The sequence below is a fragment of the Myotis daubentonii genome, chromosome 1, assembly GCF_963259705.1.
Source record: "Myotis daubentonii chromosome 1, mMyoDau2.1, whole genome shotgun sequence".
NCBI classification, from domain to species: Eukaryota; Metazoa; Chordata; class Mammalia; order Chiroptera; family Vespertilionidae; genus Myotis; species Myotis daubentonii.
Genome location: NC_081840.1, coordinates 190,620,877 through 190,638,223, shown reverse-complemented (window position 1 = coordinate 190,638,223; position 17,347 = coordinate 190,620,877). Strand labels below are relative to the sequence as shown.

General features: G+C 40.4%; 1 protein-coding gene across 1 annotated transcript in view; it reads right to left on the bottom strand.

Moving 5' to 3' along the window:
* Nucleotides 1-16,207, bottom strand: part of LOC132227343 (transmembrane protease serine 11G-like) — a 46,014-nt gene extending 29,807 nt beyond the window's left edge. Inside the window, exon 1 of the mRNA XM_059682304.1 lies at nucleotides 16,112-16,207. Coding sequence (XP_059538287.1) covers nucleotides 16,112-16,122 — 11 coding nt within the window. The 5' untranslated portion in view covers nucleotides 16,123-16,207. The remainder of the gene's footprint in view (nucleotides 1-16,111) is intronic.
* Between the last annotated feature and the right edge of the window lie 1,140 nt (nucleotides 16,208-17,347).

The window sequence follows — 17,347 nt, the reverse complement described above, 5'->3', positions numbered from 1 at the left end:
TATTTTATTTTATGGATATACTATATTTTATTTATATATTAATCAGCTGATGAATATTTGGATTTTTACTACTTTTTGGCTATTATAAATGCTGCTGTGAATATTCATGTTTAAGTCTTGTATGGACATGTGTTTTCATTTCTTTGGCATGTATGTCTGAGAGTTGAATTTCTGGGTCAGATGTTAAATCTGTTTAACATTTAGAAAAATTGTTAAATTTTTCTAAAGTGTCTACACCATTTTATATTCACATCAACAATGTAAAAATGTTATAATTTCTCAACATCTTCACTAATCTTTTTTTTCTTTACTGTCTCATAGTGGGTTTCTATTTTTTCTTCCTTCTACTTGGTTCTTCTGCCTCATTCTTATCACAACACTCTCTTTCTACCTTAGTCTGTTCATATCTTTTTCCTGTCTACCTATATTTTTTTATTTTTAATCACATTTTGAAAAACAAAAATAAGAATTAATAAAATTATTTATAATTTTCCAGTTACTCTCTCTGAACCTTCAAATCATATGATAGCTCCCTCGTCACAACTCCCTCACCTAATAGGTCTAACTTGGAATTGTCTTCCATATTTTCCCCCTTTGTGCATTTTCCTAACACCATGCTACCAACCTCAGGCATTCAATGTGTTTTGTCTGGACAATCACTATAGCCCTTAATAGATCCTTTATCTTCAGATAATTTCCCCTCAAATACATTCTATACTGTTGTTGCCAGAATTATCTTCCAAATGTACATTTTGTTAAAAAATATTTTTATTGAATTTATTGGGGTGGACATCCTATATAATAATCCTATATAATAAAAGGCTAATATGCAAATATTATGACCAGTCGCTATGATATGCACTGACCACCAGGGTGCAGATGCTCAATGTAGGAGCTGCCACCTGGTGGTCAGTGCGCTCGCACAGGGGGAGCGCTGCTCAGCCAGAAGCCAGGCTCATGGCTGGAGAGTGCAGTGGTGGTGGCGGGATCCTCTCCCACCGCTGCAGCAGCACTAAGGACCCTCCGGGTTGTCCACCTGCCAGCTTAGGGCAGGGAGCAGCCCTAAGTTGGCAGGCGGACATCCCTTGAGGGATCTCAGGCTGTGAGAGGGGACCACCCCTCCAGTGCACGAATGTTGTGCACTGGGCCTCTAGTTGGTTAATAAAATTACATAGGTTTCAGGTGTACAATTCTATAATGCCTCATTTGTATGTTGTATTGTGTGTTCACCACCCCTCGTTAAAACAAATATATAGTTCTGATAATGTGAATCTCTAGCTCAAAAACCTTCATATAGTTCTCATTACAGAAGCTATAAACTCTTTAGCTTAGTATTCATTTATTCAAGAAATATTTACCAAGATCCCATTATGTGCTAAAAACTGATTCAGTTGCTGAAAAAACTGTGGTAAGTAGTTTAGTGAAAGGAAACGGAAAATAAACAAGCCATGGAAATTTCACTCATGGAAATAAAATACATTGCTGAATAAAAAGTGACTAGAGGCCTGTGGTGGGGTCCTTAACTGGGTAGCAGGAAGTCATCCCTGAAGAGCGGCCATTGGATCTTAGAGGCGAATTATGAGGAAATAACTTTTAGAAGAACTGGGAACGGACAACTAGGTGGCAGCAAGTTCCTGGAGCTGGAAAAGGAGTAGCTTGTTGAGTTCCTGAAAGAAATGAGGCCAGTGTTGCTGGATCCCGGTGGGTCCAACAAAGACTAGATAAGGTTAAACCAGAGAGACAGGCAAGGACCAAATCATGGGGCCCCTGAAGGCCATGGCACGATGCTATTAATTCTAAGGTTATAGGAACCCAATGGACAATTGTAAACATGAGAGGGCATGATATATTTTCCATTTTTAAAATAAGGGCCTTTCATTGGCTATGTTTAACCTACCTTTGGCTTAATGTATGGTACTTGCCCGCACATGGGCTCTTCTGTTCCTTATATTCACCCACCACTGTTCTGCTTACAATATCCTCTGTCTAAAATGTCCCCCTTCCTCTGTATTTCTAACTTCCTTTCCCCAGCTGCTGGCATTTCTTTTTCTGGAAATCTTTCACTGTGATGCTCTAATGCACAGGGGCCAGCTCCTCTCACAGCTGTTCCTGCCCCCCTCACTCCCCTTAGCAGCTACCTTGAAGTTTCCTATACTGCTTTGTTGCTGTCTATTTTGTTGTATTGTTTGCATTCTATTTTCTGTCTTCATTATTTGTGCCAATGCCCTTGTTCTTCTCTCTACTTCAGCTGCCCACTCTCATACTCATATTGTCTATACAGTGGGGCCTTGACTTACGAGTGTCCCGACCAACGAGTTTTTTGAGATACCAGCTGTCTCTCGGCCGATTTTTTGCATTGAGTTGATAGAGTAATTTGAGTTATCGAGCCCCTTAACGAGCTCCTTAACGAGCTCGGTCTCGGAACGAATTAAACTCATAAGTCAAGGTCCCACTGTACTGTTATTCTCAACAGCTTCCATTTCTCCATAATCTAAATTTTAATCATCCAACTCTTCAACTACCACCACTCATCTTTCCAGCTCACTGCCTTTGTACCCTGACTTGAATCCCACTGGCATTTATATATGTTTCACTGTCTCCCATCATTCTCATGCTGGCAGTGCTCACTTACCCAGGATACAGGATAAATCCCATGGTCCCTCATTATACTCATCCCCTGGCATATACCTTCATTCCTATAATCCTCTCTCAGTCATAATCATGTAGTAAACAACTTTCTAGATACTTTGTGATTATACAACGGTGGCTGGGGAAAAATGATCAACTATGCTGATGAATCTCACTTTAAATGCATTGGCCCTTAGTGCTTTCTGGTCATCATACTAATTATTACTCTCTCTCCTGTGTGAGAAACAAACAATTATTTTATACCTTCTCTTCTCAAGTCTCCAAAAACTCCTCTTCCACCCTCACCCTCGGCTAATGACCTTGATTCCATTTTACTGAGAAAATAGAAATGATCAGAAGAGAGCACCCACAAGCTCCCACTAACTCATCTGCCACCCCATCTGCCTTTTTTATGGCTTATTTCTGTGCCATGTTCTCTGCCTTTCTTCTTGTTACAACAGTAATACTTAAAAGACTGCTTGGCCCAAAGTGGGCAATACGTTCTTGTTAATTCATTGACCTGACAACTGTTTTTCTGCAAAGACAACAAAATTTAAGTGAAGGGTTATGAGATAGGGAGTGAAAACACTAGGTTCTTGTCTTATCCTCCTACAATTTTTAGACTCACTTTGTAAATAGGAAATAAAAAATTTAGATAATTATTTCAATAACTAAAAGGAAAATTGCCACTTTCTCTTAATTGCCCAGATGGGTTTTTCAGTATATCACTCACCTATATAATCCGGTCTGTATGTGATCTATCAAATATTAAGAAAGTTCTCTATGTTGCTTTCTCATGAACAAGAAAGAACCCGAGAGTTGCCTATTTTTTATTATTGGGTTGCATCTAATGTATGTATTGTACACTATTATGGGTAAGGCTCTTAGGAAAGTATATAAAGACAATGCAGTAATCAACTAGTTGTGCATATTTGTGATATTCCACTTCTTCTAGCCAATCCTGCAAACTCGCATAGTCTTGAACAGAACATAAGGAATATTTCGCTCATGTTACTTTTTTCTTAAGAGTTTGCTTTGGTCACAGAAGCCTCACCAGCTCTCTGAAGAGAGGTTGCATGTGTGGTGAAAAGTGACTGGGTTCTTTTTAGATGTAATGCCTCTATTCTCACTGTGATGTGACCTTGCCTCATTTACTAGAGCTGATTTTATTACTCTGTAAAATGCAGATGATTCCCACAGAGATATTATGAGAACTGAGATAGTAAGTGCTCACTCAATGTTCGTGATTGTAATCAGCCTTGATTAAAGAGCGGCTGTGACTGACTGACCCTACTGAACAAAATTATATGGTTTGAAAAGTCTGTACAATTAATAACTGCTCTGACCAAGGCTGTTCCATCACTGTGTAGAGGTCACACTCATTTTGGAGATTCCTGTCTACATGGGAACCAAGGGATCTCTGTCCAGGTAGCTTTCTTGTTCCTAGTTTTCTATTACTCACCCTTACATTTCAGTGGCAAAATACCTGCCAGAGAGTAACCCTATGACCTCAGTTAAATATATGTGGCATTTATACATATCTGATGAGCTATCTTAATTGTTGAGAGTTCTTTATGTCTGTGTTTGATAAATTTGCACAGTATAATCAGAGCCTTATGAGAGAGCTTTTGGGGAATCTTAGGGCCCCTAAAAATAGGGAGTGGTACTTTACTCAAACTTGCCCCACCTTATTCCAAACAGGTTTGGAGAGCAAAGGGTGGGGTGTAAGGGTAACATAGGTCATCCTAACAATAGTAATAATGATGATAATATTTTTTGTTTAGATAGCACTTTATAGTTCTTAAAGAGTTTTAGCATACCCTATAACACTCAACATTTCTGTAAGGTTCATATGGTATATATGTCCATTTTTCAACTGAGACTAAAATGATTACCTTAAGAACTTAAAAGTGCCAATTACTTGAGCCCACCTAAGTTCCCTCTTTTCTATTTGTGAACATTTCCTCTGTAGAACATAGGACCTAATCCAAAATTATAGCACAACAATGACCAATGAGATATGGTGGAAAAATAGAAGCTTGGAAACAGGGAGATAAATTTTGCTGAGAAAAAATTGCACTAAAAAATAATTTTACTCCTAACCAAGATCCAGAGGTCTGGAAGAACCCCAAGACTCATCAGAGCAGTACATGGCAGCGATTAAGAGCTTCTAGTACTTTGTAGAGTAACTTTGGAAACTAAAGCCTTACAGCGGAGCTTCCCAGCAGACCATATGGGAGAGGCATGCCTGGGTCACCTGGTGTATGAGTCTTAAAATGGTGAGATCACCAGCTGTCTGGACAGGGCACCCCCAAAAAAGGTGGTGGCCAGAAAATGATTATTCCTCTTGGAGAGACTTAAAACACTTTAGTGAGGAGAGTTAATTCACTTATAAATAGGACACAATAAACCATTCTATTGGGTCTGTTTTTTAAGAATCTGACTAGGGACTCAAATCAAAGAAATATAATGAACCCCTAGAAAATCAACTGGTCATTTGTTACACAGTGCCTCTGGCACAAGGATCATGACCAAATCCTATTTTAATTTACTAAACTCTCTTCTCCACTGAGCCCACTAGCAATGATTACCTTTTACATTTGGAATCTTTTGTAGTTTTCATGGTGTTTATCTCAGTACAGAGGTAAAAATCAGCTAATGACACATATCTAGTAACTGGAGGAATATTAATTCAAAGTTAGTTTGTTCTAATCTCAAACCCAGTGCTTCTTTCACAGTGTTTGTTCTAAACTGCTCTTTATTTTGTAACAAAATTATTGAACTAATTTGAATTTATTAATTTTTCATAAAATAAAATGTTTTTAGAGAGGGCTTGGGTATTTTGCCAGAGAGTCACTACTTGAGTTTGAATGGTAAGAATTATAAAAGGGGGACCTATGTAATATTTTCAACATAAAGATTTAAAAAAATAATTCTAGAAGTTTCCATTTGTATAAACTTGAAAGGATTGGCAAATACATAAAGTTACTATCAAAACAACATTTAATTGTTGTAATGGTAAAAAACAATAACAACAATAAAATTTAAAAATAAAATTATTCATAAAATTTCACCCTGCCTTGTTTGTGATATATTTTGTACCTACTGAAGCATATATATTACCCTCTTTGTAAACCCATAAATAAGCATTTGTTTTCTAATTAATGACTTGTAATTTTGCGTTTTTCTTGAGAATGTCAACCTGGTCAAAAACAAAACAAAACACCTATTACATTAACTAAGAAGGCATTCTGCTTTGTTAGTCTAATAATCCAAGTCTAGAATTGCCCTCTCCTACTTTCCTACTACTAAAAATGTGTAGTAGGGATTCATCCTATCTAATAAAAGACAAAGATGCTAATTGACCGTACCTTCATTACACCCACCAGCCAATCAGAGTGATGTGCAAATTAACTGCCAACAAAGATGGCTAATTTGCAAACTGCAGACAGGGTGGGCCAGTGCAAGCTGCCATCCAGGCCCCATGTGCCGCCCTGGGCAGTGGGACTTAGGTGGCTGGATCGCACCGCCTAAGCCCCGCCTCCAGCCGGGACCCCATGGCGATCCGCTAGCAGGAAAGCACAGCCTGCAGGCAGCACCCAGGAGGGCCTGCCCCTGGGTCACCCTGGCAATTGGAGAGCAGGAAAGTGCCGCCCGCAGGCAGCACACAGCAGGGCCTGCTCCCTGATCCCTGAGCAGGAAAGTGCCACCTGCAGGCAGCACCCAGGAGGGCCTGCTCCCCGGTCGCCGTGGCAATGTTATGCCCAGATTTCAAGATCCCCCAAGACAGACCACTAGGGAGCCGAGTCCGATGCAAAAGCATAGAGTCATTTATTCAAGCCTGGGACTTGGTCCCCCCCTCTGCCTCCATTACTGGATGCAAGAGAGAGCCCCGAATCCCAAGGGAACAAAGAATTTATAGGGCTTGGAGTCGGGGGTGGGGGCACACTCTGACCACTGATTTGGCCAATTCTGGTTGGTTGAGTGAGAGCCAGGGGCTAGTGACGCAAGGGCAGGGTGCAGCTAGGGTCTGGTTACACAAAGACAGGGGGGTGGCTAGCATACTCTTGGCCTTGGGCTAGTTTCCCCCACTTTCCCATAGGCTGAGATAAGGGCAGGCTGAGTAACTGATACATTCTGTGGCTTTCCTGGGAGAGGAGTTAGAGACACAGCTATCAGTTCCGTTCTGTCCTTTCAGCAATCCACCAGCAGGAAAGTGCCACCCACAGGCAGCACCCAAGAGGTCCTGCTCATGGGTTGTTGTGGCGATCGGAGAGCAGGAAAGTGCCACCCACAGGCAGCACCCAGCAGGGCCTGCTCCCTGGTCGCCATGGCGATCCTTGAGCAGGAAAGTGCCACCCACAGGCAGCACCCAGCAGGGCCTGCTCCCTGGTTGCCATGGTGATCCTCAAGCAGGAAAGTGCTGCCCGCAGGCAGCCCCCAGTAGGTAGCACCCAGAAGGGCCTGCTCCTCGGTCACCATGGCGATCCACCAGCAGGAAAGTGCCCACCGCAGGCAGCACCCAGCAGGGCCTGCCCCCTGGTCTCTGTGGTGATCTGTGAGCAGGAAAGCACAGCCTGCAGGCAGCACCCCACCCTGGCCACAGCTCAAGGGAGAGAACAACAGGCAGTAGAGGCCAGGAGCCTGAGAGAGCAACACAGAGGGCTCCTGCTCCAAGCCTCCAAGATGTGGCTGGGGGCAGGACCCCAGCACACACACACACATACACACACACACATACACACACACACACACACACAAGAGGGGACTGCTCTGAGCCTCCTACGCAGCTGGGTGCAGGCCCCCAGTGGGGATACACACACACATACACACACACACATACACACACACACACACACACAAGAGGGGACTGCTCTGAGCCTCCTACGCAGCTGGGTGCAGGCCCCCAGTGGGGATACACACACACACACACACACACACACACACACACACACACAGGGCGACTGCTATGAGCTTCCAATGCAGCTAGGGGCAGGCCCCCAATGGGGACACACACACACACACACACACACACACACGGGGTGCCTGCTCTGAGCCTCCGATGCGGCTGGGGGCAGGACCCCAGCACACACACGTGCGCGCACACACACACACACACACAAGGGGGAACTGCTCTGAGCCTCCTACGCAGCCTGGGGCAGGCCCCCAGTGGGGACACACACACTCACACACACACATACACACACTCACAGAGCGACTGTTCTGAGCCTCCAATGTGGCTAGGGGCAGGCCCCCAATGGGGACACCCCCCCCCACACACACACACACACGGGGTGCTTGCTCCAAGCCTCCGATGCGGCTGGGGGCAGGCCCCCAGTGGACACACACACACACACACACGGGAAGCCTGCTCCGAGCCTCTGCTGCCAGACTGTGGCCATCAGTAGGACTTCCACTGAGGGCTCCCGGACTGTGAGAGGGGCAGGCTGGGCTGAGGGAACCCCACCTCCCAGTGCATGAATTTCGTGCACCGGGCCTCTAGTTATACTATATTATAAGGTCTCATCCAAATGCTCTATTTAAAATGTTCATTTTCTATCCTACTTAAAATTAATTGTTCTTTCAATGAGTTATTATAGTGTTTTCCAAATTTCAGTTGCAATCGTCATAATTTTGTGATAAGCACTAATACCTCTAAATCAATTTCCTTAAATTTGTAAAATAGAATCACTTTTGATATAGCCAATCCCTAAGCAAGAACATTCACCAAATACTGAGTTTGATATAGTAGCTTTATTTTCTTGTATAAACATTAAAATAAATCCTAGCTAAAGTTATTTCATATATCACCAGCAGCACAAGTACTGACCTTTTAGGTCAGTGGTTCTCAACCTTGGCTGCACATTAAATCACCTGGGAATCTTTTTAAAATCCTGATTTCTGGGCCCCATCCTCCGGAAATTCTGTTTCTTTGTTATGGAGTGGGGCCACAACATTAGTAACAAATAAACAGAATTTCCAGAGGATGAGGCCCAGAAATCAGGATTTTAAAAAGATTCCCAGCCAATGTTGAGAACTACTGTTTTAGGTAATAGTGCTACAGTGCATTGATTACACCTGTGCTTAACCTTCATTCAATTTAAATTGAATTATATTTGTTACTGCTCATTGTTCTTTTTTAACCCCTTACCAGTGATCTTGCTTCCTTTATTCCTCTACCATGTGCCCAGTTACAAGTCTTTTTGTTGGTAGTAATTAGTACCTCTTTTGATGTTGTTGAAATGAAATAACTTGGAGCTCATCTCATTGTTATTTAGATAGGTGGTTGGCATAAGAAATATTCTCAGTATTCACTCACTATGTCCCCTATGTATGAGCCTGAAATTCTCTTTCTAGTTCATTCACCAAACCTAAGGATCATGATTGCATTCTAACTCAGTAATATGTCAATACCAAGAAAATATAGAAGGAAGTTATGTTTAGATTACTGATAAACTGTGAGATATAATATAGTCTGAGCTGTGAATTTTGTGAAACAAGATTTATTATAGATGGATAGGCCAATTGTAATTATAGGCTACAAACTACTCTTTTATAAGTCTATAAGATAAGGTAATTATTACACATTACTTAATCCTACAGGGACATTTAAGTATTATACTATGCCGGAAGCTAATTCCAGCATGTCATAAATGAGAAAGTTTCGTCAAAAGGTTGATGGAACTTGGGGACTCAGCAAGGGCTGAATCACATGTTATTTCCTGTTGGAAATGGCTAAGGACATTTCCCCAAACCTGAAAAGGATGCATAAATGATTGCTTGCTGCCAGACAGCTGAGGGCATTTCAAGCTATATGTTATTGCCTCCTGATGGCCAAACGCCTGAACAGCCGTAGGCAATTTCCCCCAATCTGACAATTGATTCTGTATACTAAACCTTGCCCTTTGATATGTATATCTACCTTGCTTTAGGACAATTTGTGTTAATAAAAAGCAAGGGGTCCAAAGATTCAAGAGAACTTGGTGTATTTAGCCAAGATCCTCTGGCCCCCCAAATGCCTTCCAAAATTATGTTTCATCTCTGGACTCTTTAATAATTTACACACAGTACCTTCTTCAGATTTCTGAACCCCTTCTAGATTCTGGATTAAGACCCCCGGCAGTACTAGGTCAATACTAGTCAAAAAACTAAAAACATTAAGTGCACTATTTACATTCTACATGATGCGGAGAACTCTCCTTATATAAAACTGCCTTATTTAAATAAATTATATACTTTTCACTGTTTTATTGTCTTTGCTTGTAAAATTCTTGGAGCTAAGAGATTAGAAAAATCAGTTACACATGATTGTGGGTTATATTTACTTTTTGCTATTATATTTATGAATGAGATATCTATTTCCTAAAAATGACATATAGAGGCAGAAATCATCAAGGGAAACACGAAATTGGACTACTTAAATAAAAGAAAGAGATAAAACTAAGTCAGCATAAAATCTTCTGTTGATCTAGTTTTGAAAAGCAAAAATCAAAGGGCAAAATGTAAGTTATATATTTACAAATATGAAAAGGAAAAGTTAATTTATCAGCATAAATACAAAGCCATTATATATGCATTCATTATAATATAACAATTTTACTTTTTCATTTAAAAATGCTAAGTTCTGTGTGAAATGCATCATTGTATTTTTAGCACCTAGAATATGATAGATACTTGAGAATTTTTTATTGAAGTAATAGGAAGAGGGAAAAACCCAGAGAAGAACTCTAAAGAAAACTAAGATTTAGGATGTGGACAAAGAATGAGGAATCCTGGAAACCTCATTAATAAAATAAGGAAGAAATAAGAAGGAAAGTAACTGTGATATGATAACAATGGATAAAGGATATTCAAGGAGGAATTGATGTATGCTATTGAGAAATCAAATAAAATAAAAATGTAGAATATCCATTGGATTAAGCAATAGTGAATCATTGGTGACCATAAGAGGAAAAGAAACAGAATAGTGGAATTATAAACCAAATGTCAGTGGATTTGCGGGAAAATTGTAAATGAGGAGATGGGACTGTGGATATCAACATTTTTTTCATGAGTTTGACTATGGATAGAAAGAGAGAGACAAGTCATCAAGGCATATGTAGTTAATCGAGGGTTTTATTTTCTTGTGAATGGAACAATTTTGAGTATACTTATAATAGTGTAGACTAGCCAGTAGAGGTCCTGGGGTTGAGAGGAGAATTGGGTTGAGAGCATATTTAAAAGTTTGTGGATTCTAAACTATTATGTTTGCAAGTATGAAATTGACATTTGTGTAGATCACAAGTTGAACCATTTTCATATAGTTCAACATAAGAGATTGGAAAACTTGGATAAACTGTAGGAATCCTCCAAAGAGCATGAATGGATATAGGCAGGTTTGTTGGTTCATTGTTAAGAAGTTGAATGAATTGTTATCTAATTGATCAATCGATCAATCATTTTATCTCTTTGAAGTAGTTGAAACCAGGAAAGGACACATGGTGAGAACTTGGAACTTTGAGGAGGCTAGAGAAGTTGAAAATAATCATTGTGAAAAATTGGACTATTAACTAAGATGATATAGTAGGAATAGTAGTAAGAGTTGAGAGTTCAAATGAAATGGCACTTCCAGCACATTTGAGTGATTTTCTGTAACATTCTTCAGTGGTCAGGGCAGAGGGTGGTCATTGTTCAGACAGCTGTATTCTCTCTAGAATTTATTCAGGTATCAATGATGAAAGAAATAAGGGATAAGAAAATTTAGTGGAGTTTAAGACAAAATTCAAAAAAAATGTTGAAATTAAGGATCATAAAAGAAACAAAGCTTAGTGAGTGAGTGAGTGTGTGTGTGTGTGTGTGTGTGTGTTTGATGGGGATGACAACTGATGGATATGAAGAATTCATAGAGTGGAGCTAATGTTTTTTTCTTAAATGATGCATTAAAAGCAACTGAGTCTGTGAGAAGGAAGTTTAGAATAGTGTTAGTTGTCTAAAGTTATGATTCAGAGAGAGTAATTTCAAGTTATGACAAAGTCTAAGGTATGGACATGAAAGTAATATTTGGAGAGAATTATAGAGATGAGAAGATCAAGGAAATAGATGAGTAGGATGTTGAAGATCAACCACCTGGGCACTGATACTACGTGGGGTAAACCTAGGACTTGGATTACAGAAGGAGATAGGGAAGTAGTGTCAGTCTTTAATAAATCATGGCATAGTCATGGGTCCATAGGACAGTGATGAGGAAGAAAAGAGGGTGGAGAGCAGAATTGTTCAAGCCTCAAAAGAACAAAGCAATTTACAAAGGTATAGAGAGTAATGGTCTGAAGTGGCATTAGGGAGTGAAAGGGCAAAGACTAAATCTTCAATAATAGGGCTGTAAAAATGCTATGTTGTGAGAAAAAAAATACCCATATTTTAATTTTCTAGGTATATAGGGAATATTCAGGAAAAAGAAGTTTAGGATATAGAGTATTTTGTTAATTGTGAGATGGTATTCCAGAAAGTGTGAAAGTATAGAAAAAAAATTATCCTAAAGAAAGAATTTTAAAATTTTGAATGTGTGCTAAAAATTAGCCAGAAGGGTGTTCATTATTAATGTGTTGTTTACAAATTTATTAAGATTGAAAAATAGAAAAGAACAATTTTAAATTAAACATAATCTATCATAACATTTTCCTGTAAAAATACTTAACTTTATATAAAACAGATATGTCTGTATCTTGCTAATCTTTTTTTAAAAAAATATATAATAGAATATGAATGTGTATATGTATATATGTATATTTGCATATATGCATAATATGTATGCATAAGTTCTGATAAAGCTTACATTGTATTTTTAAACTTGAAATTATGCTATTTCAGAGATACTCTTTTTAAGGGCCATCTGTATTTTTTTGTATCTAGTCCTACATTGTCAGTGCTGAACTCCTAGAGCCCAAGCCAAGGCTCTATTACAGAAAATGAGTATGGCCTGTCATTTAAATGACAAGTTTGATTTACAAATAAAAATCATTAGACCCTAACGATTTATTTTCTCATAATTGAATATTTATTTTATTTTTTCTTTATTTTTTCACTTGACATAGTCCTTTTGTTATACATCTCAAACTTGTTTTAACAATGTGGGAAATAGCTTAAAATTCACTAATGGGTGTTACTATATGAAAAAGACTCTAGGTGGTGCCAGAGCTGGGGTGGGTAGTTGGGCAAAAAGAATGAAGGTGGTCAAAAGGTACAAAATTCCAATCTATATATATAAAAAGCCAGTGTCCGTGACAACCAGGATAACCAAATGACTGGTCACCATGAAGTGCTTTGACTTCGGTCCCTGCCTCCTGCCCGCAGGCTCAGATGGATCAGCAATGGTGAACAGAAGAATTGGGGTAGGTGGTGGGAGGACTGGGCTGGCTGTGAGGCCGTTGGGATCACCAGTTCATCCCCAGCTGCTCAGGGGCTCAGGCCCACGGGAAAGCAGGTGCCACCAACTTCACCTCCATGCCTGTGAGCCCGGCCGGCTGCTGATGAAACGTGCTGCCTGCTTGGGGCCGCTCACGCCGGGGTGGGTAGGTCATGGGCACACCCCACAGCTTCCATCAGCGCCTCAAACCCCAGCACCAGTGGCGGGGGCAGCGACAACTGCATGAGCAGCCCTGAGTGGGCAGCGCATTCCATCAGCGGCAGCCCGGTGCACACGCATGGAGGTGAAGTCGCTGGCGCATGCTTTCCTGCAGGCCTGAGCCCCGGAGCAGCCAAGCAGCCAGGGATGAGCTGGTAATCCCAACGGCCTGACAGCCTGGCAGCAGAGGCAGCTTTCGGCCTGGGGACTAGCAAACGGGCAGAAGATGGCCCTGATTGCAGGAGTCTAGGCCTAGGGACCCTACCCATGCTGGATCGCTAGTCTATATATATAAAGCCCTAATATGCAAATAGACCAAACAGTGGAATAACCGAACAACCAGTTGCTGTGATGTGCACTGACCACAAGGGGGCGCATGTGGAACATGGCGAGCGTTGGCAGCAGGGGGCAGAGTGCAGAACATGTGGGCATTGGCTGCAGCAGGATGGTGGAGCAGGTGAGTGGGGGCTTCAGACTAAGGCGGGGCACCGGTCACTGTCATCGGGGCAAGCCTCTGGTGGTTACTGAAAATTCTCTGTTCTCAGGCACCGTGGTCCCACCCAGCACTCACACCTGCTGCTGGCACGAGCCCCGCTCACACCTGCTGCTGGTGCCTGTGCCGCCGCTTGCACCTGCTGTCAGCGCCTGGCACCGGCCCTGATCACTCAGTGCCATCAGCAGGTGTGAGTGGTGGCTGCTGGCCCTGATTACCCCTCAGGGTTTCTCTACCTTCCCCTGCTCCTGAGGGGCAATCAGGGCCAGCAGCCACCTTTCGCACCCGCTGCCAACACTGGCCACCCCTCGCACCCACTGTCTGCACCTGGTCTGGTCCTGATTGCCTCTGAGGGCTTTTCCACCTCCCCATGCTCCTGAGGTGTGATTGGGGTAGCAGCTGCTGTTCACACCTGCTGGTGGCACTGGCCCCACTTGCACCTGCTGCTGGCGCCGGTCCCAATCGCTCCATGCTGTCAGTGGCTGCAAGTGCCATCAGCTCATGGGAGTGGAGGTGGTGGGAGCAGGGCTGCCAGCAGAGAGGGGACTGGGGGCCACAGTGAGAGGAGCCGGGTGGGGGTATGGAGGGTGGGGCAAGATCTTCCCCTGTTCCCACCACAACCTCGTGGCCCACAGTTCCTTTCAAGGGGCACGAAATCGTGCACTGGGCCCCTAGTCATAAAATAAATGTCATGGAGATATAATGTACAGCATGGTGACTATAGTTACTAAATGTATTGTACATTTGAAAATTGCTAAGAGAGTAGTTCCTATCACAAGAAAAAGAATTTGTTACTAAGTTTGGTGACAGATGTTGACTAGACTTTCTGTGGTGATCATTTCACAATATATACAAATACTGAAGCATTATGCTGTACACCTGAAACTAATGTAATATATGCATCAATTATATCTCAATAAAAAAGACTAATATTTTTGTGTGAGGTAAAGAGAATTTTAAAATTATCCAGAATCTCATTGAAGGAATAAAATAACCCAAGAAATCTCCAAGCAATCATTTTTTGGAAAGAAAACAAGGACTTAATGTTATACCTGTTTATATTATGATATCTAAATACAGAGTGGCTTACTAGAAAAGTAAACAAACTACTTCAGTGTAAAAATAAAGGCTTTAAAGATGACATGAAATCCAGTTAAATCAAACGGATGAGTTGTTAGCTGGAAATTAGTTGGTACCAAATACATTTGAAGAACAATTAAATGGTTCAACTAATATGCTTTTGCCAAGCATTCTACTAGATATTGGCATGTACAACAAAGAATAAAATATATTTTCTTCGCATTACCTCCAGCTGACAAAAACTAATACATTTTCATTTGTGTGTTTCAAATAGAGAAAAACCTCTGACTTAATTACCTCAGACATCAATTATCAATAGGAAAAGTAGGGATTGTTTTTCAACAGCATCTCCCCACCCATCCCTCCACTCTCACCTCTTACTATCCCTCTAAGCTACAAAGCCATGGAAAACCAGAGCAAAAAATTATAAAGTAGTCATACTGATTTATCTTGTTATGGAATGGAACTGTAGACTTTTTATGGATTTCAGACCTGGAGAGGACAATTTTGAAAATCTTGAAAATAGAAAGTAATAGGAATGAAGAGACCTAAATGGTTTCTTGGACTATTCCCAGATGTAGGTCTTCTGTTTTCCCCAGATTTTTATTTCATGCTATTTTTCTATTTCTCTACCTTTATGTCACCTTCATTTCTATAGACATCCAAGTCTACTAAAATACAAAATTTTTATGATAACTTATTTGCTTCTCACTTTTGCATTCTGATGTACCAATTGTTCTTATATTGTTTTTTAAAATTTTATTTTAAGAGAAAAGGAATGTCTCAAAGGACATTATATTTTGTATTTATTTTTTTGGAATTTTACTTGTATTTATTAATTTCAAAATAGGGGTTAAAATACAATACTTCTTACACAATTTGTGTATTTCTATTTTCAGTGTACCAATTAAATGCATAATTTGGGAAGATTAAAAATACTATTATATATTCTAAACTCTGAACTGAGAGTGAGAAGACACTTTCTTCCATGCCCAATCCTTCCACTGCTACAAATTTATAGTATTGTACCTTAGGCTCTCTGTTTTTCCTCCCTCTCTGTGATGCTCTTATATTTACATTAAACTTTGCAATTAAAATCCAACCCATTAAACCTTTTAAATCCTAAATATTAAATTGTTCGCATGGTTTCCTAAAATAAATAGTATTAGCATTACTATTATTATTTTCTCCAACAACAGAAGGGAAAGAAAAAAAAAACACCTTTAAATTTCCAATTCAGAATAATTGCCTGAACTGGAAACCACTATCTGAAATGAATCTTTTTAAACATGAAATAAAGTTAAACTTACTGATACATCATACACTGTTGAGAATGCACACTCCTCCACCTCCGTGCTGCTTTGTGATTTCTCGTCAAATGAATAGCATCCTGGCATTCTTTCAGACCTGTACGCTGACTAAAGAAAGAATGCTTAAGGATTTAAAATAAACAAGTTTGACAAGTTGGGATGGGTAAACTTTAACCAATACTATGGTTTGAGGTGAAGAATCGCTTCTCTTTACTGCAGGAAAAATTTCCTGGTTCTGGCTAATTAAGTGGAGAAACAGTACCATATTCAAAACCGAAGCAACACCCTTGAATACTTTGCATGGTTTTGTGCTTGGCTTTCCAGAGGTGGCACTCCGTCTGAGTCAGGACAAGCCTGGTCTTCAGGCCCTGCCATTCATCTCTTTCAGAGGCAACATTAGGACTTTTCTAAAGCGTTGGACACCCTCGACTTGCCTTTCTTAGTGCAATGATACATGCACTCATCATGTCTGGCTCAGTAATTCATTTGTATCTGCTCTAAAGGGGAATCTGGCTCGAAGGAGGGAAAATTAAAATATATTTGTGCCAGCTGCCATCATAAAGGGCTTTACTGCTGATTGTCTCCACTCCATGTGTTCTCCTTTGTAGTCATATCTACCTTCTCCGAGCTTGAGTTTTCTGTCAGTCCAATCCTTTTCTTCCCATTGTGTCTGCCCACATGCCGAAAATACCATTTCCCTTCTTTATAGCGCGGTTCTCAATTCCAAATCCACCTCAGTGTGAGATTCAAGTCATTCCATCAGACTCTGTCTACACAGGGTACATCGATTCTAAAGATAATTCCTCCAGGATGTTTCCCTTTAATTTCCCAGCTTTCACACTATCTAAACAACCCATGCTTTACCTTCAAGCAGGAGTCTCGTTTTAGCTGTGCTTACTTTTAGGTTTGTAGACCCATTTCTCATGTTAGATAGTGAAACTGTGATGGCCAGAAACTGTGATGTCTTTTACTAAATGCACATACCAGAAACTCTGCAAACACTTTGCATTCAATACTTGACTTTCTTTCAGTGGATTTGAACATCAACATACATATTCATATTGAGTCCCTCTTTTGTTTTGTAAAAAAAAAAAAAAAAAAAGGTTTTTTTGCCAAAACAGAAACATATAATTACAATTAATAAATGAACATATGAAAAATGTTCAAATTGGCTAATAAATAAAAATGATATGCCTTTGTCAATTATCTTTTCATGTATAACAAATTATGACAAAC